The 27,822-nt window shown below is 42.2% G+C and overlaps 1 protein-coding gene across 2 annotated transcripts in view; it reads left to right on the forward strand.

The window, feature by feature from the left end:
* ATRN (attractin) overlaps positions 1-21,202 on the forward strand; it is a 268,648-nt gene extending 247,446 nt beyond the window's left edge. Inside the window, exons 28-29 of one of the 2 annotated variants that reach the window (XM_077816039.1) lie at positions 14,174-14,288; positions 15,729-21,202. In XM_077816039.1, coding sequence (XP_077672165.1) covers positions 14,174-14,288; positions 15,729-15,853 — 240 coding nt within the window. In that variant the 3' untranslated portion in view covers positions 15,854-21,202. Of the gene's footprint in view, positions 1-14,173; positions 14,289-15,728 lie in introns of those variants that run through there. The other variant, XR_013346039.1, reaches the window with a different exon arrangement.
* The last annotated feature ends 6,620 nt before the right edge of the window (positions 21,203-27,822 follow it).

Consider the following 27,822-nt stretch of genomic DNA (forward strand, 5'->3'; position numbering starts at 1 on the left):
CTAAAAATACCTCTAACTAAATCTTGGGGGCAGTGCACGTCTGGGGCCAGTGGCACCAGCTGCTGGGGGCCACCCAGGGACTGCGGTCGCTCTGAGACTGCTGCCTGGGGCCACGGCCGAGAAGTGGCTGGTTTGGCTGACCCAGAGGCCACTACAGCAGCGGCTGGTATGGCTGTCCCTGGGGCCACCTGGGCAGCTGGCCCTGGAGCCAGGCACACCGGCTGCTGCAGAAGTCACAGAGGTCGCGGAAGGCATGGAATCCGTGACTTCCATGACAGACACAGAGCCCTAAATATAGATCAGTCAGCTTAATTTTGGTATCCAGAAAGATAATGGAGCAAATAATCAAACAATCAATTTGTAAGCATCTAGGGGAAAATAAGGTGATAAATCAAGGACAAATCATGTCAAACCATCCGAATAACCTTCTTTGACATTGCAACAAGCCTTGTGGATGGGCAGGGGAGGCAGTAGATGTGGTATGTCTTGACTTTAGTAAGGCTTTTAGTGCTCTAGCACATGACCTTCTCATAAACTAGAGAAATAGAGCCTGGACAAATGTATTATAAGGTGGGTGTGCACTGTTTGGAAAAGCTAACTCAGAGTAGTTATCACTGTTTCACAATCAATCTGGAAGGGCATATCAAGTGGGGTCCCATAGGGGTCTGCCCTGAGTCCAGTTCTAGTCAATATCTTCATAAATGATTTGGATAATGGGATAGAGAGTACATTCATAAAGTGTGCAGACAACACCATGCTGGGAGGAGTTGCAAGCACTTTTGATGACGGGATTAGAATTCAAAATGACTTTGACAAACTGCAGAAATGGTCTGAAATAGGATGAAATTCAATAATAACAAATGCATAGTACTACACTGAGGAAGGAATAATACACTGCACAAATACAAAATGGGAAATGACTGCCTAGGGAGGAGTACAGTCGGAAAGGATCCGGAGGTTATAGTAGATCACAGACTAAATGAGCGTCAATAATGTAATACTATTGCAAATAAAGCAAACATCATTCTGGGATGTATTAGCAGGGGTCTTGTAATCCAGACATGAGAAGTTATTCTTCCACTCTACTCAGTAGCGATAAGGCCTCGATTGGTGTATTGCATTCAGTTTTGGCAACCATACTTCTGGAAAGATGTGGACAAATTGGAGAAAGTCCAGAAGAAAGCAACAAAAATTATTAAAAGTCTGGAAAACATGGCCTATATGAGGAAAGATTGAAAAAAAAGAAGGGTTTTAGTTTGGAGAAGACTGAGGGGGGATGTGATAAGTCTTCAAGTACGTAAAAGGTTGTTATAAACACAAGAGCGATAAGTTGTTTTTCTTATGACTGAGGACAGGAGAAGAAGCAATGGGCTTAAACTGCAGCAAGAGAAAATTAGGTTAGACATTAGGAAAAACTTCTTGATTGTCAGAGTAGTTAAGCGTGGGAACAAATTTCCTAGGGAGTTTGTGGAATCTCCATCATTGGAGGCTTTTAAGAGCAGGTTAGACAAACACCTGTCAAGGATGGTCTAGATAATGCTTCATCATGCCTCAGTGCAGGGGACTGGACTAGGTGACCTACTGAGGTCCCTCCTGGTCCTTCATTTCTATGATTCTTTAACATCATGCATCCGATGAAGTGGGTTCCAGCCCACGAAAGCTTATGTCCAAATAAATCTGTTCGTCTTTAAGGTGCCACCGGACTCCTTGTTGTTTTTGTGGATACAGACTAACATGGCTACCCCTGATACTTTAATATCCTGGATAACCTATTAGGTCTTTTCCATTTTTAGAGTCTGAAGTAGATGGTTACAGAAAGTCTGTATGGAATCAGTTGTCCATATCACACGCGTTATCATAAAAATTGGCACTTTTGTTGTCTCAGCAGAGGCTCCAATGAATGGTTATGGACATTCTTCTCTCCCTGTAAAAAGGTCCCTCCAAATCAAGATCAAAGCATATTGGTGCAGGAAAGCTTGCCTACACAATGCCTGTTTGGTGGCTAAATTACTTGATTTCAGTCTCTGATAAAGTCAGCCCAGCACTACCATAAACATTATTTTTTAAGGGAAATGCAACAACTGTATTATGTGACAGAGATGTGACATATTGGCTTAGTTCACATAGTGTACTTTAAAAATATATTACAGTGGCCTTCTTTTTCACCTGTTGTTTTACACTGTATGTACAACTCACTTGTTTGTATGTTTCCCTCTTAATCTTGTTAGTCTGGGGAAATAAACTGATAGGATTTACAGAAAAGCCAACTTTCTTTAAAACAAAAATAATACTGTAAAAACTATGCATACGTTTATTGTTCGTATGAAAACAGACAGTCTTTGTTAAATTCAAATCAGGGTTAAGAAGTTCAGGCTAGCATGAATTATTAAAATTCTGCTCTGACTTTTCACAGGGTCCATCATCTAAACTAAATTGACATTTACCATGAAAAAATGCCAGTCTTCCTGCAGGCACTTCCCCTTCCCCTCTTTCCATTACTTAGCTTATTTCTAGAAAAACTAATTTAACTGAAAACACCACTCTTGCGGTATTAGCCCAGAACCAGTTGTCGTAGAGCTGTCCTAAACTTTTCTGACTTCATGACAAGTTTGTTTGCAGTTAATATCTTCTCTTCAGTTTTTGTTTTCACTTTGGGTCTTTCAATATCTGCTCATTTCTTCCTCACCTCTCCTGTTTAGCTTTCTGAACTGACTTTTTTCTGTTCTCTTTATCCTTTCCTTATGTTTTTTCTTTTTGATTAGAACTACATTAAACAGGGCTGCCCCTCTGCTGTGAAGGGGTCCATAAATAGTAACACAGGATCTCATTCATTTCCTTCCTCACTTCTACGTGATACCTTCTGTCTGTCTGCCATCTTTTCTTTTCTGATTTGTCAGAACTGGCAAACTCTGACATTCTTACATGGCCCAGGAATTGAAGGTGCAGGCCAGCTTTTCAAGAGTAAGAGGATAGTTAAGAATCCCAGTCATTTATGTAGGTTGCTGAATTTGACAGTAGTACCAGAGACAGGGAATTGAGGCTAGTGTGTACAAACTTTCTGAAGCATTCCAGTGCAGATTGGATGGTTTGGGGGAGAAATTAAAAAGGTGCAAAGCAAAAATTTAGGCTCTGAGTATTGCAGAAAATACTCCCAGAGAGGTGGTCTAGATTGTTGAATAATACTCCAGTGAAAATGGTGGAAACTACACCTAACAGGCATATTCAGTTTCGAATATGTCGTCTACATGTCCCTTTGGTCAATTTCAGTTTTTCTCCCAGCCCTTTTCCACTTGCACTGGAATTCCCCAAATAATTTGGAAAGGAGAAGCCGCCATCATAGCCCACGCTCCCATTGCTCTTTGGTTGGAAATATTCTTAACTGAAGGGAGTTGCAGGAATCTGAGTTGATGTGGAATGGGCTGATAAGCAACTGTGGAACTGCATTTTTTTGCCTTCTGTTTGCTATTGCCAGAGCAGGGAGGTTGAAAACAGAAATGTTGGGTGCATTGTTGGATCTTAAGGGGTTATCCAGTCACTCGGCCATTCAGTGTGCCACCATTGTTGACCCTGTATTTGGCTCCCCTCCCTCGTACACACTTGGCACCAGAACTACAGATTTCTTCGTGCTAATCACAAACACAGGGATTTTTTTCACGTGAATCAGAGATTTTTGGTTCATAACTACTTTATTTGGGGTACAAAAGAGAGTTGAAAAATGGGGCATTTTGTCTACAAGAGGCCTCTTTCCTTTTCCATCGTGCACGGCCAATTGGCAGCTTAGCGTCAGGCTAGTTCCTAAGCTAATATTTTCCAGCTGGACATATTAGAACAGTGTTTTCAATTAGTATTTTTCCTAGGGCACATCATAGTAATAGAAACTAATTTACCTCTAGGGAAACAATTTTATTAGTGTGCAGCTAAGCAACAGATAACTAGCTCCTTTGGGAGTTTTTCCATTCAAAAACCCAGTAGAGCACAAATCTTCTCTTAAATTTGGTTGACCATTACAAGATCTATTGGCCCTTGGCTGCAGCTGTTTGAACTCCCTGAAGCGCTGAACATTACAACTTTTATAAGAATATTTAAGATCCTTGGTCATCTAGAACCTGTGCAAATGTTTTAAACTGAGTTACTGGGAGTCAGGCTATTGTTTAGATCTTGTTCTTTGAACTGCTCTAAGAAGATTCTTGCAGTCAGTTGGAAATAGTCTTAAAAATCAGCTTTTCAAACAGAAGTTAGAGAATTTCTTAGAGTGCTGGCATAGATGATCTTTAAGCATCTTAAAGTAGGGAGCCTCATGCAACTAGTACTTACATTCTCAGCAGAGGTAAATATATATACTGTGAAAGTCATCCTAAGCAGCCACCACAGGGATGAACAAACAGATACCTAGTAAAGTTTCAGAGTAGCAGCCGTGTTAGTCTGTATTTGCAAAAAGAAAAGGAGTACTTGTGGCACCTTAGAGACTAACACATTTATTTGAGCATAAGCTTTCGTGAGCTACAGCTCACTTCATCGGATGTAGCTCACAAAAGCTTATGCTCAGATAATTTGTTGGTCTCTAAGGTGCCACAAGTATACCTAGTAAAGTTTGTCTTTCATAACAGGTCAAACAAAATTGTGCTGGAAACTTTGAGGGAAACTGTAAAGCAGTTTCATAAGACAGTATTGTCAACTGGAGATGGCCATTCGTGCAGATCTCACTGTATTGTGTTCTGTTTTCCACACTTAGAATCCAGCACTGATAGATGGTTATCCCTTCATCTGTGAACTGGAGGCTGTTCATGTCTACAAGTAGTCTAAATGGCTAAATGATGGTGGCTTTTGTCAAGAAAATAGTCTGCAGCTCGTTTGGAATGTTAATGTCGTTGAGGTGTGGATGTGCATTTAATTCCACAACATTAGTTGTCATAGGGCCAAAGTTAGTCTCACTGCAAATTCTTAATTGCCCCTTTTTCAAACATCAAGACACCAAGCTTGATTTCTGCTTTAGAAAGAGCCGAAATGTGGCACAAGTGTAGCCTGTGCCAGTCTAGTAATCAATTCATACTGCCCAGGGTAGAAATGCTGTCAACAGGATCAAAAACTGCCTGAAGGTCTCAGCTATTAAAAGGTAGAGATAAACAGTAGTATGTTCAGATGGGTGTGGAGTGTCACTGGGATCTGTGCTCTTTCCACTCTTAACATCTTTATTAGTTATCTAGAAGGTGGTAAACAGCATGCTCAGGACATTACAGTAACTTGAGAGGAGTTGTGAATATCAGCAAGGCCAGGAAGTAGCTAGAACGATTAGACATTTGAACCAAAAAAAGTGAGGTTCAGACTTGGAGAACTGCAAGCTATTGCATTGGGGGGCAAATAATTTGAAATAAAAAATTGAACATAGACATCACTTCTACAGCCTTGCTGTAACTGCACCCGGAATCTTGTATTCAGTTCTGAGTACTACTGTATTATAACAGGGTTCAAAAAAGAACTAGATAAGTTCATGGAGGACAGGTCCATCAATGGCTATTAGCCAGGATGGGTAGAGATGGTGTCCCTAGCCTCTGTTTGCCAGAAGCTGGGAATGGGCAACAGGGAATGGATCACTTGATGACAACCTGTTCTGTCTGTTCCCTCTGGGGCACCTGGCATTGGCCACTGTCAGAATATGGACCTTTGATCTGACCCAGTATGGCCGATCTTATGTTCTTATAAAAAAAAACTGATTCAATGGGATGAGCTCAGAGGAGAGCAACCAAACTTCTCAGAGAGCTTGGCCTGACTTCTAAAAGGATTAAAAGCCAAGTATGTACTGTATAGTTTGACTAAGCAATGTTTGAGAGGGGCACAACTGTCTGTATATATTTAAAGGGGCAGTGAGGAGAGGGATGAAAGGGATATCCCAGAGAGGAATGGGATGAAACTGAGAGGAAAATATAAACTGAACATCAGGAAAAAAAATGTTGTTAGTGAGAGCTGTAGCACTGCAGAATAGTCACTTCAGGGAAGTAATGGGGCTTCCATCACTTGGGACATCTTGTAATGATCCAGTCTAGTTTTTATAGGTACTGTAAAGAAGAATCCTGTCTTAAAGCTTACCTAGAGGGAGGTTATCCCATAACTTCCTAGCATAGTAGTTCTATGACCTTGGTTTTAAGCAGCTGTGGTGCTGTCCACTTTCAAAGACAGGGTACTGGACTCATTGAACTGTTGGTTTTCATCTAGCATGTCAGTGCCTATGTTCCTGTGACTTAGATGATTCATTCATAGGTTTCAAAGCCACAGGGTGGGGACTGTTATGATCTAGTCTGACCTCCCACATATCACAGGCCATTGCATTTCATTCAGAAGGCATGCTATAACAGGGTTTTAGTTCTAATTTATTACTTGTTCCATTCTTCTGAGAGAGCATCATTTGCCATTTAAAAGATTAATTGCTGATTCGTTAATACTAAAGCACTCAGATTGCACGTAAGTGTGTAACTACGCGGTTTGCTTCTGAAAATACGCACCAACAGTGGAACAGCCAATGTGGTCCACGTAGGTGAACAGATGTCAGGATAGCTACTGTTCTGTTGCAGTATAGAGGAAGATGAGAACAAAGAGAGATTTATCCATTTGGGCCTTTTAAATTATATTTATTGTTGACTCTGCCTATGTTCTCCTGCTTTCTACTTTATAGAGAAGTGTGTACTATCCGTAATATGTAGTTGCTAGTTTTAAGAACCTAGAGATCGTGTGGACAAGTGAGGTGTGTAAAACTGATTAACTCTCCTAGAATTTAATATACTCTAATAATGTTCTGTACTGTGAAAACAACAAAAGATGCTAAACCCTTCGCTTAATGAATTATTTCCAGCTAATGTAGGTGTGGGTTTCATTTGACATAATTTGCTGCTTCGAGAAAGCTTTTCCATTGGTATGCAGTGAACATTTGGTAGTGACGCTCTATGATCTGCTGTTTGTCCTGACCGTGTGACTGCAAAGGTTCATTCCCCTACCCCCTGAGTATACGTTTTGGTAGGTAAATGGAATGATGGCAAGATTTAACTTTGTCCACATTTTGTAAACGTATAAGATAAGTATTTATAAATAAAATTGAAAAGCTGATATTTTAAATACAACTGACCAGTAATGCGGTTGGAAATGCTTTTACCCTGATTTTAGCTGACGAGGAGGAAGTGGCTCAAGAGAAAGCAAACTCTGTGAAGCTTTGAGTAAAAGGGTCTTTTTAAACTCTTCTTTCCCTTTGGCAGAAATGAGTACATTTTCTGATTGAAACACTAATAACACCAACAGCTTCTGAAAACTGTTGGAGAGGACCTATTTGCATTCCTTTGTGCACAGAAGTTGTTTTAAGTGTCTTGTGTCTGAGATCATCCAGCTGCTGTTTCATCCTTTTTATGTGCACCTTTTATTATAAAAAGCAACCTAGTATTGAAATTAATAGCATAACTACCCTCTGGTACATGTGAAATCAAGGTGAACTTTTCAACATTTGCCATATGCATATTGGCCATATTGTATGCTGTGGCTTTGTCTTACACTACCCGTAGGGCAGCAGTGGAGAATTTCAAGATCAATGCGATTGTTATCTTATTTGTGAGAACGTTATGGGGCCAGAAGGTTTTGTAATTTAACATTGCCTGGGAACACTGCAAGTTCTCCTGACACTAATCTTTCCTTTCATGTAGACCTTGCATTGAATGCTTGCTGGATTGACGCTACTTGCATTAAAAGTGGGGTGGTTATTTATTAAATGTAGCTGGGTATAACTCCCCATTGATCTTCCTGCTGTTCATTTGTGGCCATTTGCATTTCTGATACAAGATACTGATGAATCAGTGTCTCATGCCCATATGTTGACTCTGCTAGGGCTAGCCCAGAAGGCTTGAGCACCTTTTTAAAAAATTATATTCTTAAACTCCAGACATAGAAACCCAATATTGAAATGGGCTGAACAATTCAAGAAAAAAGATTGATTTACTGTGGGCCAGCTTCTAGTTAAATATCAGGGCCAAGGTTTCAAAGATGAATATGAATTTTTAATCTAGAATTGTGCACTTCAGATAATTACAAGAAGTTAATTCGTCTCCGCATGAGAAAGCACAGGAAATACTCTGGGGATGTGATTTTTTTAGAACTTCATTTATACCCTCTTTTTATGGAAAATCTCTCATGTTTTATTTTATGAATGCTTGGTCAGTTGTCAATCATACCATTCAAAAAAACTTGGGAAACTTAGCCTGACACTATTCTGCACAGTGAAGTCATCTGAAGCATAGCTGAAACTCTGTTTAACTATTTCAATAATAATGCCCTAGGTTCTGCTTCCATTTAAGCAACTCTGTGAGGCACATATCCCTACTGGAAATTGAAAGCATGTAATGGTTTGGGACTATTTACTAAGCCATACAAAAACGTTGTTAAAAATACATTTTGTCCTACTGTGTTTGAAAAGCAATTGGCTTGGCCTGTCAGTGTTGCATGGTAACTGGATTATATGCTCCAGTATACTTAAAATGTGTTCTAGAAAAATAAAATTGCTGTTCAATGTTTTAAATTATATAGAATATTTATTATTCTGTAGTCATTAGTTTTCATAAGTGTTATTAACTGTTAGACTGTGTTGTATGTTAATTGTATAAATAGAAATAATGGGATGAAATAAAAAGAGATTTTAGGCTAAACGTCACATAATGATGCCTGATTGTGAGATGTAATAGGCTCTGAAATTGGCTCTCAAGGGAACTGGTGGTAGACACTTCACCTGAGTCATTTAAAACTAGTCTAGAGAAAGTACTACAAAATGTATTGTTAGTGTGGGAACAGTATTGCCATGGGAGGTGGATTAATTAGATGACCTAACTGAGACTTTGACCATTTTTAACTTGTATAATTCTGTGAATTATTCAATGTATACTCTACATATTACGCACACTTCAACACTCAAACAAAAAAATTACTTGGCTTGTGTCCACAGCATTTCTGGTCAATATAGCAGCTTTATTGAAGAAATGCTAAAATAGATTTTTTTTTTTTTTTTACATCCTCAATCATTAACAAGTTACCATTAATTTTAAAATTACATTATAAAAAGGGCACTTTTTCTAATATTAACCAGTGCGAAACCCATGGCCGTTCTGGCCGATAAAAATCAGTGGAGCCTCATCATTTCCTGACACTGAAGGTCAGCCCTCAGAAATGTGTCTGTTATGGGATCTAGGAATGACAATCATGTGACATGACTTGGTTATAAAATTCGAGTTACCTTGGCTCCTAGCATTTTGTTGTTCAGCAAAAAAACAACACTTCCTTTAATAGTAGCTTTAATGGCAGAGGTGAGCTATTGCAGGCATTTAGCAGCAGAAGGGTTCAATGTACCACCTGTGCAAAGTCGTCATTCTGGCCACATTTACATTTTTCCTTAAGGGGCGGGAGGAGGGGGAGAAGCATTGATGAAAAGCCAAATTGACAGTCTTGGAGACTGAAGTCTCTGCTGCTCACAGACCAGATATGGCATTGACAGCAGCACTGCAAGCTTCTCCTACACTGACCTCTCAGATGTAACCTGAAGGAAATAAGTCTCTGCCATTCACTCCTTGGTGCCTTTGAAACTGCCAACAAGGGTGCCAGTTGTGGCTTATGTGATGTGTGGACTCAGAGCACCAACTCGTTTCTGATGGGCCATCAGATGGCAGTGACAGGAACATGCATTTGAACCAGTGCCCTAAAGGTGAAATCTTTTGTGTCCCATTAACCACAATCCCTGGCCATCTGTTCCAACTGAGAGACCTTTTGTGATTTTAAAATGTGGACATCCAAGTGTTTGGACACGGAGGGCAGCACTGGTGATGTGCCAAGAGTCTGAGGGCTGCACCTAATTTGCATAGATTTGCATAATGTGCACTTTTATCATATCGTTAGGTTTTCAATAAAAAGGAATTGCTTCTATATTTCAGTGATAAGCTTAGCAAAATACTCAATGTCAGAGTCCCCATAGTGATTTTTTTTATGGTGAACCTACTACTTAGAGGTGTTGCAAAGTTTGGAGAGCCATATTTTAAGAGGAAAATAGCAGCCATCTATCAGACAAAAACACTAATTTGTTATCACAAAAAGGGAAAATGGCAAGTCTTCCTCAGTATCCACACTGTGTCTGCCTCCCTCTGATCTTGAAAGAGGGCCTGGATCTCCAGTGTGAGAATTCAGTGGCCTACCATTCACAGCCCTAATCTCATAACATAGGGCTCCTGTCTCCAAGGGAAGTACGGGAGTTTGCATTTGGAGCTTTTGTCATTGGGGAGATGGCTGAAGGTAGCTGTAATTCCTGTTATGGGAAAGAAGGGGAAAATTAGGAAGCTGAGCAAGTTAATGCTTTGGTTACTGGATGGGAGGGGGAAAAGCATGGACTGTTTTTGGACTATGTCTGTCCGTGGCAGAGAAGTAATAACATGATGAAGTCTGAACAAGCTCTCCGCATTGGCAGCTGCTTATTGTTTGTTTGTACAGCAGCACCTAGAGAACACACTCATGATCAGGGCCCTATTGTGTTGAGTGCTGTACAAATATATGGTTCTAGATAGTTCCTGACCCAGTTGGAAACCCTGTCATGTGCTACCAATGAGAGAAGCTTCTTTGGTGTGACCTGTATGAATATGGGACTAGTGCATCAAACTCCCTTACGATGTGGGACAGGCCAATATGTAACATGATAATGTCTAGGCCCATGGTGATGCCAGCTCCAGCTTTGCAGGCAGTTGTGAGATCACAATCAAGATAGCCAGTAAACTGCTGTTTGACTTATTCACTAGTTTGTCTACATCTGTGTAGAACACATTCCCCAGACTCCAGTGATCAGCTGCCAGATGTAATAGAGGGCATAGTATGTCCTTCTCTACAGGCTGACCCATTGCCTACATCAAACTCAACGTTGCCATCGCCTGATGCAGGAGTCATATCCCCACCCTGGTTTTTGCTTTTTGCCCTCAGTAACACAAGCTGAAGATGAGGTGTATTGTGAGTCACAGTTCCAAAAGCAGGTGACTGAGTTGGTGCTGTCAAAAATGAATTCACAAGACTTGATTGTGTTTTATATGCAGTGTGTGTTATTACTAATGACAGCCTGTCTTAGCAAAACCGTGCACAGCGGTAGGCAGTACATAGCATTTATTCTGGAGTTATACAAAGCAACATGATTGTGTGTTTATTGTACCCCTTTCTTCCAGTGTACCCTAAAACAATAAATTTGGCGACCTCATTGTACAAATTGTATATTCCCAAATCTCTTAAGTCACCACAGAAGTGCAACCACCTCTGTGGTGAAAAGTTGACAGCTGTTTAACAGCACACAGCTTTTCGGATCAGTTTCGTGCAGGAAGAGACAAATACCAGGAGTAAATAAACCTGAAGTAGACATGAAGGGAAACAGAATGTACATACTTTAATTTAGAAATTACCCAGAGCATGAGGGTTAACCTCCCTCTTGTGAAAGTGGCATTGAATTTTGAGTGACTACAGCAGCTCAGGATGGGTTCTGTATCTCACCCAAAAAGATATCACCTCCAGCAGCACAGCGCATCCTCGTTATTACAAAGGCGTTGGCTCAGTACTGGCAGAAGGAAGATGGCTATCTGCTGAATCACTTACACGAGACTGCAGGTTATCTATAATGCTTCCATTTGAAAAGGGTAGCATCTAGCATTTATGTTTGGGGAAGGAATGGAGTAGCAAAAGTATTTTATAATCCAAGAGTGGGGCAAAGAGAATAAATTAAAATTAGATCATAAAACAAATGAGTTCTGTATGTTGCTCCAACATTTCATTCACCCCACGGCGTTGTTCCATGCCATTGTATTCTCCTGGGGCGTTGCTATTTATTGTCGCGAGCACTTGGAGTAAGATTGAGCGCCGGGCTGATGCTGCAGCACTAAATTACCCCCCACACATTTAGTAGCATTTTTGGGTAATGGAAGGAATACAACGTTTGCTTGGATTTTTTTCTTTTTCAGAGATTGCCAAGAAACTTTTAAATGCCCAGCATTACCTCTCTGTTCAGTAGGGTAGAAGGCTGGATGTAGTGCATTGCTTCAGTTTCCAAGAAGCTTTCCCTATGCTCTCTCCATTACCCCTAGTAACTGAGTTGCCAGTCGGATAATATGGCACGCACACACACGTATATGCTCAGTTGCTTTGTAGAACAATAATTGTTTGGAGTTTGATCCTTTTTTTTTCTTTTGGGTATGGGAGTTTTGTTTGTTTACGACTGCAGATTTTTACAGACTGCCTCTTATGTTGTTATAGGCTGTAAAATACTAATTTATCTTGCAAAAAGACTAATAAATCATCGTAATCATTAGGGTTAATATGAAATATGAAAATAGTTTAAAGTTTCATTTTGTTTGCTGTTGTATCCTTTTTTATTAGGCACCAGTAATTTAATTGCGTTGTTTGATTCCTGTTCCTTTTCTAGAGTCTTGGATTATACTGAGTTTCCGTTGAGCCTTTAAATACAGTATTACAATTTTATGCCTAATGAAATAGAATCATAGAACTGGAAGGAACCTCGAGAGGTCATCTAGTCCCATCCCCTGCACTCAAGGCAGGACTAAGTATTATCTAGACCATCCCTGACAAGTGTTTGTCCAACCTGCTCTTAAAAATCCCCAATGATGGAGATTCCACCACCTCCCTAGGCAATTTATTCCAGTGCTTAACCACCCTGACAGTCAGGAAGTTTTTCCTAATGTCCAACCTAAACTGCCCTTGCTGCAATTTAAGCCCATTGCTTCTTGTCCTATCCTCAGAGGTTAAGAACAACAATTTTTCTCTCTCCTCCTTGTAACAACCTTTTATCTACTTGAAAACTGTTATCATGACCCCTCTGTCTTCTCTTCTACAAACTAAACAAACCCAGTTTTTCTAATCATTCGTCATAGGTCATGTTTTCTAGACCTTTAATCATTTTTGTTGCTCTTCTCTGGACTTTCTCCAATTTTTCCACATCTTTCCTGAAATGTGGCGCCCAGAACTGGATACAGTACTCTACCTGAGGCCTAATCAGCACGGAATAGAACGGAAGAATTACTTCTCATGTCTTGCTTACAACACTCCTGCTAATACATCCCAGAATGATGGATTTTTTTTTTTTTTTTTTTTTTTGCAACAGTGTTAGACTGTTGACTCATATTTTGGTTGTGATCCACTATGACCCCCAGATCCCTTTTCGCAGTACTCCTTCCTAGGCAGTCATTTCCCATTTTGTATGTGTGCAACTGATTGTTCCTTCCTATAAGCAATAAGTATTTCATTAGTATCAAAGAATCCACTAGGTGCTGTATGTTCATAATCAACAGGAAACTAGAAGCCACAGAGCATAACATATAGAAAGTCCACCTCAGCTTGCTTGCTGATATGAGGCAAGAGCTCGCCCTCAGTACTTGAGTTCTGAAGTTTATATAATACTTACTCATTCTTTACTTACCGTAGAGTTGTTCCATAGTAAAATTAAGCATGTGCATAAGTGTTTGCAGGATCAGGGCCTATTTGCTGGGTCAGGTAATAACCTATGTTAATATCGACGTCATGCAGTTACTTTTAAAAGGCAGATAAGCATGTCACTTTTTTATTACCTTGTCTTTTTAGTAACAAAGCCCCCTGAAATTAGCTGCTGATCTTTTCAAATTAAATGTTCAATGTTAATAGGAATACACTGGGGGAGATTTCTTAATGTCAGAAAGATCAAACACCCAGTTCCCACTCACCATCGGTGAGCGCTGGGTGACGAACTACCCTTTGTGTCTTTGGCAATCTTCCCCTTTGCACTTATCCTTGTCTCTCATAGTTGTATATTACACAAACAAACACGCACGCGCGCACACACAGTAAATAGGCCTTGGAACCCCCTGCAAGGAGAGTAAATAGTGTAATACTTCATACAGAGAAGCTTTGTGCAAGACTTGATTTTTAACCACTAGACTTCATTAAGGAAATGTGTTGTGTTTTATGGCGATTAGGGTTATGATTGTCATAATATTGATTTCAGTCTTGACAACAATGTTCTGGGCACTAGTCAACCATAGATAAAGTCATAGTTCGTGCCCTGAAGCTTTAATGTACAATCTAACAGACAAAGGGTGCGGGAACAGGGAGGTAATAAATGAACAATGTTTTTTCTTTTTTGCTACAGACTGTTCCCAAACCCATCGCGCTGGAGCCGTGTTTTGGAAACAGAGCAGCTGTCCTCTCAGTATTTGTGAGGTTGCCTCGAGGAATGGGAGGTATCCCGCCACCAGGGCAGTCAGGTGAATGATTGATATTGTGCTTTGACATGTTTCTAATATGTCTAGGTATTTATACTGTGCCCATCACCATGATCTCTGAATCTTACAGATTAATTCAGGAATACCTAAAATTCCCTAGTCAGTGGGAATTTATTTTACAGGGTAGGTAATCTAATTTACTAAGGGTTAGATTCTTCCGTTTGACTCCAGTTGGGTTGAACCTCACTCCTCCAGTTAGCTCTTTGAAATGGGTGGGCTCACTTGCAGAGTAAAGAACTACTCAGTTTTGTTAGGGCGGCATAATTAAGCCCTAAACAAACGGCATGCAGGGTTCACCAGACAATTTCTGCTAACCGTGAAAATGCTACAGTTGTTATAACTGCGGTTTGATCCCTTTCTTGTCACTGAGCTTGTGCAAGGTAATCACTGGTGAAAATTTAGAGCCATATACTGTGGTGTCTGTCTTTGTTTTCCCCTCAGGGTGTTTTAGAAGAAGTAGGGATACATTTCATCTGAACACCAGTCACTGGGAAAAATACAGGGGCCACAAGTGGCTGGAAGTTTCCAATAGTTACTTTTAAAAGGGCCTTATTTGCCTCCCCGACTCCCCCCACAGAGAAAGGTTCACCGGTCTGACTTTCAAAGGCCAGGCCCTGCTGCTTTCTCTCTTCTGATGGGAGCATGGGGCAGTAGGATGCTGTTCTTCCCACTCCTGTCCTAACACTTTATATGAGGGGAATCAGGTTAGATGCAATTGTTCTCTCTCTCCCACACACAGTCCCCCCAAAACTACAAGCTTTTCCCAGCCCCTCAGCTAATGGTTCCTTTGTGAGGAGCTGAGATATAGATAGCCTCTGGAACAGCTTCTGTTGCCTGCAGCTGGAGGACGGTCAGGACAAGATCTTTGTCTTTAGCAATCAGCAAAGCTAGTAAGTGTGGTGAGGGGGAGGAAGGGACTAGAAGAGGGCATAAATTGCTTTTGAGTTCTAGTTTTGCACAATGGGGGGTAATTAGGGATTTGAATTAAATAGAGGCCAGAGCCAGATCCAGGTAAACACTTTGGTTTTCTCTCATCTGTGGTTATTTTGGGAGGGTGACTATTTTTCAGACCAGGAAGGTGTGGTTGCAGGGTGCTTGTAAAGCATAATGCACCAGCCATCCCCAAGTGCTTTGAGGAAACTGCTGTTCTTCTGTGGCATGATTACTTGCTTCCAATAAAAGCAGCTTAAATGAATATCCCGGTTTTTATGTTCAGAAGATTATCTTTGGCGGGTGACAGGAAGCAGTTGCTTCGATGGAAATGTACTTTATTGAATAGCTTGCTTCTGAGTACCCTGTCAAGTTTAATCTGCAAATCAAAATGCTGCTTTAAAAATAAATAAATCACTTTTTGGATAAGATTTTTTGCAACTGCAGTCCTTAGACTTTCACTTCTATAACCACCTTGATTTACTACCTCAGGTCTTGCGGTGGCCAGTGCTTTGGTGGACGTTTCACAACAAATGCCAATTGCCTACAAAGAGAAATCAGGAGCAGTACGAAATCGGAAACAACAGCCCCCGGCACAGCCAGGAACCTGTATTTGATGCATGGACATCATAGACTGTCTCTCTAGGGTTTTAAACACCAGTAACACATCGGAGGAGGAGGAGAAAGATTTTACAGTTGTGACACACAAGAGACTAAAAATATATGGGAAACGCAACTTCCTTGAATCCAGCCTTTTTTCTCATATACTCGATAGTTGGCTTTGTTTGATAATTGCTCCACTTAAGTTTTACTGACATATGCCACAGGATGGTTCGACTTCTTCTCCCCCGGTTAAAAAAATATATATATTATTTCAGGTCCAGTAACCTCTAATCACCACCACTGAAGGTCAAAGTGAATAAACCAGTAGTACAAACATAAATGACACTCAGGTTTATGCATGGAAAGTGCATTATAGTACATGTATTTATCAAACTGTGCCAAAAGGGGGGGGGTGGGGAAAGATGCAGCATTTCCAAGTACGTCTCAGCCCTCAACACTAATATTAAACTTCAGCGTTGTTGTCATTTCATATGTAATAATTTCAAAGATTTTGTTTATTCCCACATTATTTAATTAGTGCTTTTTTGTCATTTATGGTCCAGCTTAATATATAGCATCAAGATAGGAAAGAATGAAGCCAAGACTGAATATTGTACATTGCTTACGCTGAGTCCAATATTTACAAAGTTGAATGTCATTTTCTAAAGCATTCGTGGTTCTGTCATCTTAACCCAGTTGAAATACATGCGCACAAGTGCCTAGACTTAAGCAGATCTAGGAAGTGAGGGAATTAGTGCACACAGGTTTTTACATAATTGTGTTCCTATATTTCTGTAAAAATTAATTAGTCACCCAGGGCAATCTCTGCCATTTGTAATGCATCATTTGTAGTCAGAGAAGATGAGGGCATTTTCCCACCCAAGAAACTACTTAATCTGGTGGCAGTATCTTGCGGGGGAAAGTGGAATTGAGTTCCTGTATCTTATGTGAACGCTGCTGTTTTCACCAGCTGGCATAAATGGAAGTTGTGTGTACCTGTGGCCTGCTACCTAATTATTACTTGATGTTACCTTTTGAGTCCTTTTCTGCCCCTTTGACCTTCCCTGTTCTTGTGGACAAGGACTGCACCCTATCAGTGGTCAGAAGCGTTGCTGTTCAGCACTTCCTCTTAAGGAACTGGAGCGGCTCCTTGAGGCCCCGTTGGTCTGAAGATTTTAATTTTAAAAAACGTAGTAGCTCTGTTTGGCCTCGTGTTTGAATGTTCAATCTTGAATTTTCCCCAGTGACTGTACGGTGTGGGGTAACTGCCTTAGATACGTGAGGGAGACTTACTGCTGATAGGATGCACTCAGTAGTTGTAGAAGAGGGCTCGGTGTCGCAAGGGATTTATTATACTTTCTAACTCTTTTTGCAGTTGAGCCTCAAAATGATGCTGATGAGGTTTATTAGACTCAAAATTCGGCCTACCTTGTCATCATTAGAATCTGACATAAGAGGAGGTGCAGATTCTTGGTATTGCCAGTGCTTTTAAAACCAAAGTGTAACTGTTAACGAACCGACTTTGTCACCACACCGCAGCCAAGAGTAGTAGTGATGTTGATGCTGACACATAGGCGTTGCGTTAAGGTATCAAACAAGGTACAGCTGTTCAATAACCATAGTAAGTTCTGTTCTATTCAGAACACTGGGCTCGAGTCTGTTTTCGGCTGGGGTATTTACTAACTGAAAAATAAATTGATTGAGGGGAAAAAATATTAACTGCAAAGGAACTATTGAATATTGTTTGATGTTAGAGCCCTCTTCCCAAGATAAAACTGAAGTAACTGCATCTTCTTTTCTTTTTCTTTTGTGTTTTTGGCCGTCTACAACGTGTCCATCAGTTTTTGCAGAACCTGGAATTCTTTCTTTGAGGTGTAACATTTGAATAGGAAAATAAATCACACTGCATCTCAAAACAACAGTGGTGGTGGTAAAGATTGTAACTTGGTGGGCCGCAAACCTACAAACAAAAACACTAATGAATCTTCTCCTAACAAATACAACAACACTACAGAAACGTTCTTGTTAAAAACACACCTTTTTTAAAATATATTTCTAAACCTGCAAGTTAAATGTCCTCAGGAGGGTTTGATAAGGAGAAACTTTGTGGAGTGAAAGTTTTTAGTCAACTTTAATGTTAGCTGGTGCACAGATTACCTCAGAGTCACCTCCCAAAAGAACTTGCAACTTCCCTTGTTTATAGGGCTGCCCCGGGCTAGACCACACCAGAGAAATAACGCAAGATAAAATTTTCCCCCTATATATTTAATTACCTCACAAATGCAGATCTAGTATTCATAGACCCTTACCCAATTACCCATCACACTGGGAAAACGAACACTGGCTACAATTCAGGAAAGCTTTTAACCTTATGCTTAAGTCCATACTTATTCAGCACAGCACTTAAGCAGGTGCCTAAAGTTATGCCTATGCTTAGGTAAAGCAATGCTTTGCTAAATGGGGGCCATTAAGTGAAATTATTTTTACTTTAGAAAAAACAAAAAACACATTTCTGCTCCCTTTTAGAGAATTGTCTTATGCTCAGATTGTTGTGTCTCAATTGCTTACAGCAGAAGTGTGGCCAGAATACTCTCAAGAAAGGAGTTAAGGGGCAGATGTTAAAAATAAGGAAGACAAGTGAAATTGATCAATATTAAGTTTAATTGAGCCCAAAACTGTAAATAGAGGAATGAAACAAAAAGATCCTTTAGGGTTTAGCCTTGCTCTGTATCTTAGTTCCATACGGACAAGGGAAAAGAGAACTCTCATACGTATCTCTGCTGGAAGGAGTTTCATCCCAGTTCAAAATAAATTATCGGGGGAACGAGTGAAGAGAGGAGAGCGGAGGGGCTGGGGAGAAGAAAACAAACTGCAGGTGTTTCATCAATGTACCAACATCAAAAGTGGATGATTGGGGGTCATAAAGGGGATTCTTTACAAAACAACAACCACCTGTAATTTCATAGGAGAATCTGTAAATAAGTGAAAAATAACACACTGATTTTGCACTTGTAAATAAACTATACAGTAGTGCAGAATGTGGACAGAGTTAGCGTGTATATAAAACAGAAATATCTAATGTATTTTTGATGCATTTTAAATGATGTATGAGTTTTGTCTTAACTTCTTCATATGATGATTAAGTAACTTTCCAGAGCTTTAAAAAGTCATCAGATTAATGCCTGATATCTGGCAGTAGAAAGCAAGGAGGCATAACCTGGCATTTTTATGTATTTAAATACATTCACTTGAACAATAAAAGCAAAGTAGTTTAAAATACAGCTCTTCCATGAGAAAAAAGAACAATTAGAAACAGGTGATATTTATACTTAAAGCAGCCACTATTATGAGATTATTAAGTTGATGGTGTGCTGCCCAAGTCTCTATCATTAAGATTGTGCTAGTGAGTCCATTCCAAATCACTGTTTTCTGGGGTTTTATAACCCTGGGTGAAATTTGGTATACAAGGTCTCACATTGTTCACTGGGAACATTTTTATTCTTTGCGAAGGTTTTTTTTAGGTGTTATTTTAACTGGAAATGTTGCAACCTCCTGAATGTAGAAAATTCAATTAGTGCCACTGGATACAAAAATACATTAATTGAAACCAATTTTTGTTCACAAACCTGCTTCAGTTTTTTCACCAGAATTTCATTTGGATTTTTTTTTAGCATGCATGATCGGGTGCAGCAGACCCTATAGTCATGTTGGTCAGTAATTTGTATTTAGAGGAAGATTTATGGGTACACCCACCATCAAGTCTCTTTTAAAGCTATCGGCTTAAAAACATACTGTACCAAAAATGCCAATGTACAGATGTGTATGGTGCCTGTGAATTCCCAATATGTAATGTACCAAAATATGGTGATATTGTATCATGAAAGAATGACAGGCCATAAAAGGCGTCTTGTGCCAGATATATAGTTCCTTAAAGGTAGGATGCATACTAAATATTGTTCTTGTATGTCATACTCTGTCTGGCAAAACTGTACCAACATATCTATTTACTGGGTTTAGAGTGTTTTCTCAAATGGCTGTTCATCTCGCCAGTCCTAAATTTAGCTTAAATGACCCTTCAGTGAAATCCATGCCCCCCTTCCCCAAGGGACTGAAATAAAACATTAAGGTTTTCACACAAACCAGTGAAGCCAAAGACTGCTGATTCTCAGTCCTGAAGTGACATGAATGTTAGAGATTTTTTTTTTTCTTTTTCATAAAAGCCTAAATTCAGGACTGAGTGTCAAATGGAACTTTGAACCTGCTGGCTTTGGGCTTGCCACAATTCTTTAAATATCGGCTCTGTAAATACATGTGCTCCACCACTGACCTTAAAATAAAAACTGACTGTACATGTCAGGAGCGACTTTTAAACTAAGCCATCTACGTTTCCATAGTAATCTCTGTGGGGTTTTTTAATCTTCAATCTTCATTTCCGAGTGCAACAGTTTGTTTTACAGTGGATTCCTAAAGTAAGCTGGAACATCAGGTTCTGTGAAGAAACATGCATGTTTCATATACAAAGGTGCATCTCCGTCTCCATTTTTGAATATATATGCACTAGCTTTTGGGGTGGAGTGGAGGCAAGAGAAGGATAAGAGATGCTTTTACTTTTCTGACATGCTGTAGATAATTTTAGTCATAACCTTGCTTTCTGTTTTAGTTGCTTGAAATAAGTAAGTTCATCACGTGCCAGTAATGCCTACAATAACACACATGCTGTTTATTCTGCTTCTGGATCAGGATGATGGTAGCCCAATTTACTGTCTTTCTAAAACAATAAACTACCTTTGTGTGTCTTCCAGGTACTAAAGACATTTCCCCCTGTGTTATCCACCCACTCCAAAATGCTCACCAGGAAAAAAAACAAAACCCACACAAATCTATTTGTGGAAGAGTGTAAAATAAATAAGTCCATTTTTAAAAAAAATAAAAAATAAAAATAAAAATAGATTTTATATTATTCTGAAATTTGTGCACACTAAATGTTCTTTACACTAAGATCCTTGAACTAATTCGGTCTTAATTTTTTTTGTTCTGTAGTTATTTACAGTCCTTATCTGTGTTCCGACTCGAGCTTAGTTTGTTAATATGTATAATTTAGTGTTTATTGCATTCATATGTAAATACCGAGTAAGTATTGTAAACTATTTCATTGCTGGGGATTGTGGGTGTTATACATACACACATTTAGGACTGCAGTTTTTTGGTATAATTTTTTGTATTGTAAAATAACAGCTAATTTAAGCAGGAACAAGAGAATTATGGGAAGTCAGTGCATTTTAAACACATATGTGAAGTACATGTAAATAAATAAAAAGTAAATAATGCAAAACTTTCTTCTGAAATAAAAAGTAGGAAATCTGGTTAAAATGTCTTTTTATTTTGCGTCGTGCTTTTTATCTCCCCTTCAAGCAGACATTGGGGTATTTTTTTCAGCTTAGTTTGTAAAGAGATCCTAAACCCATAGCCAGAGGAGGGTTGAGTTCTATGACGTACATCCGGGTTGGATGGTTCTCCTTCCCCCTCCTAACTCAGAGCACTTTTCTTGCTCCGCCTTTTCATTGTGTCTTGAGAATTTCAACAGCAATTCCCTATTAGCTGCTCTGCCTGTTGTTCTTTAGATCCTGTTGCCTTAGACAACCATACTTTTTGTGGGCTACAGTGACCCACCAAGGTGGCACGAAGAAAAACCATAGGAGTGGTAGGACAGAGAAGGATACCTCTCTAGGGTTTTCCTAGCAGGGATTTCAAAGCACCAGCCTCACTCCGATGCGTTAGGTGAGGACCGCAGAGCATTGAGGCCAGGTGGATTTGCAGGAAAGGACAACACCCTTCCATATAGATGACCTCCTTGCCACTCTCCTGTGGATCCCTCATCCGCCTGGGAGTCCAGATCCTACTGGCGTCAGGCTTCTCTGCATTCCCCTGAGACAGTTTAGCATCTTCCAGGCTAGGACACAGATGGAGGTATTACTGTGAGCTCTTGCCTTGATTTCCAGCCTGGGGAATGTCAGCATGGAATAATGTATGCCCCAATCCACCCAAAACTGTCTCCAAAGGGTAAGGAGTGTTATGCTTTTGTCACAGAAATTCTGAGATTCATGTGCGAAGGGCTCCTACCAATATACAGGTCAACTGGAAATGATCTGGGTTTGAGATTCATTTCCTTCCTCAAACTCACTAATCTGGAACATTATTCCTTAGCTTGCCCACAACCTTCACTGTGGTTCTGAATGTTACCTACGGTTACATGGATGGCCTTTGCTTTTTCATTATAAGAACCAGTTGGTAAACTAGAAAGCACTGGGAGTGACAGAGGTGGCAGGAATGCATATCACTGAGTTAGTTACAACTAACTTGTTGCTTCTGGAGTGAAGGGATGAAGTATCAGTGACGGATTCGGTCACAGAGACCCCCTTGGGACTGCCATCTGATGTGCTGAGCCTACTCTGGCAGCCTATGAACGTGCTGATGTTATTCATGCCAATGCAGCCTCCAGTTATATCACCAGCAGTCCAGTTCTCCACACAAAGACTAGGGGCCTGGTTCTGATCTCCCAACACTGTAACTCCAGTGACTTCAGTGACTAGTGTGAGTGAGATCAGCATCGAAACCAAGGCAAGGGATTATTGGGGCTATAAGAGGAAGGGCTGAGTCATGGCAGTTGATCATGGGGTGGTGTGAGGAAACTGAAATCAAACCCATAGACTGACTTTGATAAACAAGCTTCTGCTTCCATGCTATCAGCCACCATAGGTGCTGGAACTAGGGGGGCTGCAGCACCCCTTGGCTTGAAGTGGTTTCCATCATATGCAGGGTTTACAGACCAGTTCAATGGCTCTCAGCACCCCCACTCTACAAATTGTTCCAGCAACCTTTTCAGCAACCCACTGACAATTCAGTCAGGACTGGATTCCACCCGTCATTCGAGATGTGATGGGAGCTGTCAGCAGTCCGGCCAGCAACGTTTCCATTGGCACACTGGCCCAGATCTCTGCTCTTAGCAGAAATCTCTCATGTTAACGAGCTGTAATTCCTCCTTATAAAGAAGGGCTTTGAGCATTTGTCCTGTCCGAGCTACCCCTCCTGCACAGGCCATTAGCTAACAGCAGCTGTCTCTGCGCTCAGAGAGGAATAACCTCTTAATAACCAAACTGCAACAGCTCCACCCATGTTCATGCTTTAGCACTGTTTGCACTGCAGGAGCTGATGGGAGGTTTCTGTTTCCCTGTCAATCCTCTTCTTACAGGATCTGGGTGTCAGCTGTCAAATTTTTGTTGTGCTGTGACTGCAGCCAGGTGCCGTCAGTATCGTCCCCATGACATCTTTCTCATCCCCTAGCAAAGTCATTGGGCCACTGCTGTTCCCTTGCATTGGTGGCAGTGTGGTGTAGTAGCTAAGGACCCGGCTCTTGGGGAACTGGGGTTCTAATCCTGGCTCTGCTACTAAATTGCTATGTGACCTGGGGCAAGTCACTTCACCCCTTGGCCCTTCTACTTCCTTTCTCCCACCTTTTATTGGTCTTCTTTATTTCGATTGCAAACCCCTTGGGGCAGGCATTAGATCCACAGATTCCTGGGCCAGAAGGGGACATTGTGATCCTCTCTTCTGACCTCCTGTCTAAAACAGGCCAGAGACCTGCCCCATACTAATTCCTAGAGCAGAGCTTTTAGGAAAACATCCAGGCTTGATGTAAAAATGGCCACTGATGGAGAATCCACTACGACCCTTGGTAAAGTGTTTCAACGATTAATTCCTCTCGCTGTTAAAAAGTTATGTCTTAGCTGCAGGCTGAATTTGTCTGGCTTCACGTTCCAGCCATTGGCTCGTGTTCTGCCTTCTCAGCCAGACCGACGAGCCCATTGGTAAAAAGGGACTGATTCAGGGGCCGTGGCAGCCATCAGCTGTACGTTCCCATTCAAATCAAGCAGACATGACCAAAAGTCTGGCAGGCTGGAGTCTCCAGCACTTCTATCCATGGCTCAGAGACCCCTGAGATACTAAGATGGGGACAAATGCACTGGATAAGTAGCTGCAAGTGCAACAAGAATTGGGATTTTGTCATTTACTCCCAACACACCTTCTATTTCCAGCTGTGCCTTATTAGTAAAAAAACAGATGCCTCCCTGTACCCACGAGGCAGGTTTGCTCAAAAGTTTCCCACGGTTGCTACCATCAGTTCATGGCTACAGGAGTAAGCGCCAGCAGAAGCCGGAGTATGGATTCATTCAGAGATTTGAAGGGACAGTTGTGATACGTTAGTCTGATGTCCTGTATAACACAAGCCATAGGACTTCCCTGAATTATTTGCTGCTTCAAGTCAAATGGCTGTGGATGAACTAGAGCGGATTCTTCAGGAACAAACCCATCTGGATTTAGAGGGTTCTGGTTTAAAGGTTTTTCCGGTGGTTCATTAGCCACAGTGCTAAAAATGTAAGCCGCATTGCTAGTTTGAATTTGTCTAGCTTCAACTTTCAGCCAGCTCCAAGCAAGACTCAGCCCCAGCTAATCAAACAATAGCACCCAGATGCTTGCTGTTAGATTTGTTATCCCTGCCTTACAGATGGGGAAACCGAGGCACAGGGTGTATAAAATCACTTGCCTAACATCACGCAGCTAGTCTGTGGCAGTGTCTTCCCCCTTAGACCATCCTAGCCATCCATGCAGCACTAGGAAGGCAGGGCCTGAGGGTGCTTGCTACCTGTCGAGGAGCTCTATTTCATTGCATCTTCCTTTATCTTATAGCATTGTGTGCTTGAATCAGACAAGACGACGCTAAACATAGCTGCTGAGCACGAGTCCTTAATTCAGCATGGTCTCCCGCCCCGCCTCCCCATGAGACCCTGTTCACCAGCAGGAGCTAAGCAACAACAACAACAAAATGCCATTGAGCTTTACGCATGCCTGTGGGGCCAAACATCTGTCCTTTCCCGCTGAAACCGTTTGTGCCGATAAAAGTAAAATCAGCTTTGATTGTGCACTTCGCTCGCTCACCCCTTTCAGCACTCACAGCTGCAAGTGTTTTTAGGTTGCAATATATAACAAACCCGCCTCTCCCCCCCCCCCCGCTTTTATTCTGTTAGGGACCCACCGCTGTGCCCAGTGATGGAAGTTGCAGACTGCTGCAGCAAGCTGGGTGTCGCACTCTTCCACCCAACTACTGAAAATGATTTTTCCCGTGAGATCTCCTGTCTCAAAACACTGCTGGGCCCGCTCCTCGCTAGGTATCATGGGCCTTCCCGCCCGTGGGCCTGGTATTTAAGGAGATGGGCTGCCACTGGTACCTTGTCAGCGGGCATGATGTAAACAACACGTTTCCAGCCTTCACTGTGGTCAATTCCGATGTAGTGGACAAGTGGCTCACGAAACGATTTAGCTCAGTGGCTCTCAAACTCTAGGGCGGGAGCAGCTCGCGACCCTGTTTTAATGAGGTCGCCAGGGCTGGTGTTAGATTTGCTGAGGCCTGGGGCTGAAGCCAAACGTCCAAGCCCGGCCACCTAGGGCCAAAGCCAAAGCCTGATGGCTTCAGCCCTGGGAGTCGGGGCTCAGATTACAGCCTCCGCCCACCTAGGTTTAAAGCCCTCAGGCTTCTGCTTTGCCCCCCCTGCCCAGGGCAGAGGAGCTCTGCCTTTGGTCCCCCTTCCCGGGGGTCACATAATTTTTGTTGTCAGAAGGAGGGTCACGGTGCAATGACGTTTGACAACTCCCTGCATGACACTGTGTCTGCCTGGCGCCTGCTTGACATCACTCAGGAGGTCTTTGCGGGTGGAGGGGCTATGCACAGGGAGTAGATGGGGGGACCTGTGACACACTGCTAAAAGAAATTGGCCCCGGGCTGAGTAAGAGTGGCAACTCATTTGTTCATACAAGTGGCCAAATTAGCACCCAGCCAGGCCCTTGCTTATCAATCACTAGGTAAAAGGCCACATTGCCTGGCAAGTTGCACATCATTATTCAAAGGCAGGGGATCCAGTTTTAAAAAAAACCCAGCTCAGGTCCCCGTCTCCCCCCTGCTCCCCCCAATCATCTGCTTCCCTTCCTGTTGTTTGATAGTTAATGAGGATTAACATCTTTCCATCGCTTACACCGGCGCTGGTCTCCAGACTAAGCTTCCAGACCCTGCCTTCAAACCTTGAACGGGAGTAGGCTTTTCGTTCCAAGCCCGTCGCCTTGATGGACATAGAGTCTAAAGAAACCAATAGGGAAATTCCTGCAGATGCTTGGAGTGTCTGCTCAGGAGCTGTGTTCCTAAAGCCCTTTTTCTTTTCCTGAACCAGAAATCCCTTTGGTGCTCCCCTGCATTCTGCTAAAATCATTGCTGAGACATGCAACGGTTAACGTGTCCAGCCGTGCTTCCTCGGCTGAGCAGCTGGTGACATTTCCACCCGCTCAGGGAACTCAGAATGTCTAGGGCCCTCTCACAGGAAGCCACAAACGCTACCCTGCAGAAAGTAGGTTGCCTACAGGGGGTGCTGTTCTTGAGGTGGTAGATTACTGCTGTAGTTGACGAATCAGCCTGACCACTTCTGGTTATTAACGCTCCTAAAGCAAGCTGGGCGCGAGGGCCTTGGGTGGGTTAATCTTGGCTACAGTCCAGGGTTCGGAATTGTATCCTACTGCCCAAATTTTCCCCTGTACTTTCAATCTGTTAACCCAGCGGTTCTCAACCGGGGGTCTGTGGCCCCACTGGGGTGGGCAGAGGCTGTGAGCCATTTCAGGGGGTTCTTGAGCCCCAAGACCCTCTGCCCCATGGGGCTAAAGTGAAGCACTCCAAGCCCCAGCACCCTGCGGGGCAGAAGCCCTGAGCCCTGGCACCCCACAGCCCCACCCCAACCCTCGGGAGTAAAGCCTCGAGTCCCTCCCCACCACACACACACTGGGTCCTGGGATTTTTATAGCATGTTAGCGGGGGGGGGGGGCCCTAAGAAAGCAAAATGTTGAGAACCCCTTCATTAAGCTGTTGTTCCCTGTCCTAAATGGTGCAGGACCCCTGTGTGCTTTTAACCCTCTGCGCTGGGCTGATCCAAAGGTGACGCTGGTTTGGGGGGTACAATGATTTGCCTGAGTCTCTATTAACAGTCCAAGGATGCACAAATGTTTTCAGTTAATACCGTCATAGAGTTTAAGGCTAGAAGGGACTGTGACATGAGGTAGCTGACCCCCTGTCTAACGTAAACCCTCCTAGTCAGGCTCACCCAGCTCGGACCTTGGCGGGGGCTGCAGGGGCTACCGTAAGGCACGCAAGAAAACACCAGCCTTATCGTCAACCTCAGCAGAGAGACCTGTTCCAGACAGCGGCTCAGGCTGGCGCTTGTGCACCTATGATGAGCCCACTCCTCCAGCCCAAACAATTGCAGCCACTGCCAAAAAACCGAACCAGCATTGTCAGCGCTCACACAATGAGCCCGGCCAGCTCAGGGCGGGCCTGGCAGACTGGCCACGCTCATGGGATCAGAGGGGAAATAAAGAGGAGCAAAGGATCAGGAAAATGCATGTGTGCTTTATTCATGTACACGTTTGAATACTGATGCTTATAGAAGTTTAGTTAAGTACAGATTATATCCCCGTAGTATACGCTAACATCAGCCATTCAACCCCCCGCCCCCCTAGCCCCCCCCGCGAGTTCACACACACAGTCTCTTAGCATCACCTGCCATCACTTGTTTTATTGCCGAGATTATTCCTTCCCGCAGAAACGCCTTCCTCACCAGGCGCTTTGTTGTTTTGGCGATTGCGTTACACAAGGTGTAAGGAATTCCCAAACCACTCCAGAAATGGCATGGCCCCTCAGAAAATACAGCTCAGCGATGCCACAGAAGTTTACTTTATTAAAAAGGACACATCTTTGTGCTTAGGAAAGTCTGTGGGGTATGTATTAGTCCGTCTCAGCCCCTTTCCAGTGCAAGCAGATACACCAGGGGCCCTGGTTAGTAGAGAGAATTGAAAAAATTAATCATTTACATTTTTGCGAACATTTTGGCCC

Source organism: Eretmochelys imbricata, chromosome 4 (assembly GCF_965152235.1).
Source record: "Eretmochelys imbricata isolate rEreImb1 chromosome 4, rEreImb1.hap1, whole genome shotgun sequence".
NCBI lineage: Eukaryota > Metazoa > Chordata > Testudines > Cheloniidae > Eretmochelys > Eretmochelys imbricata.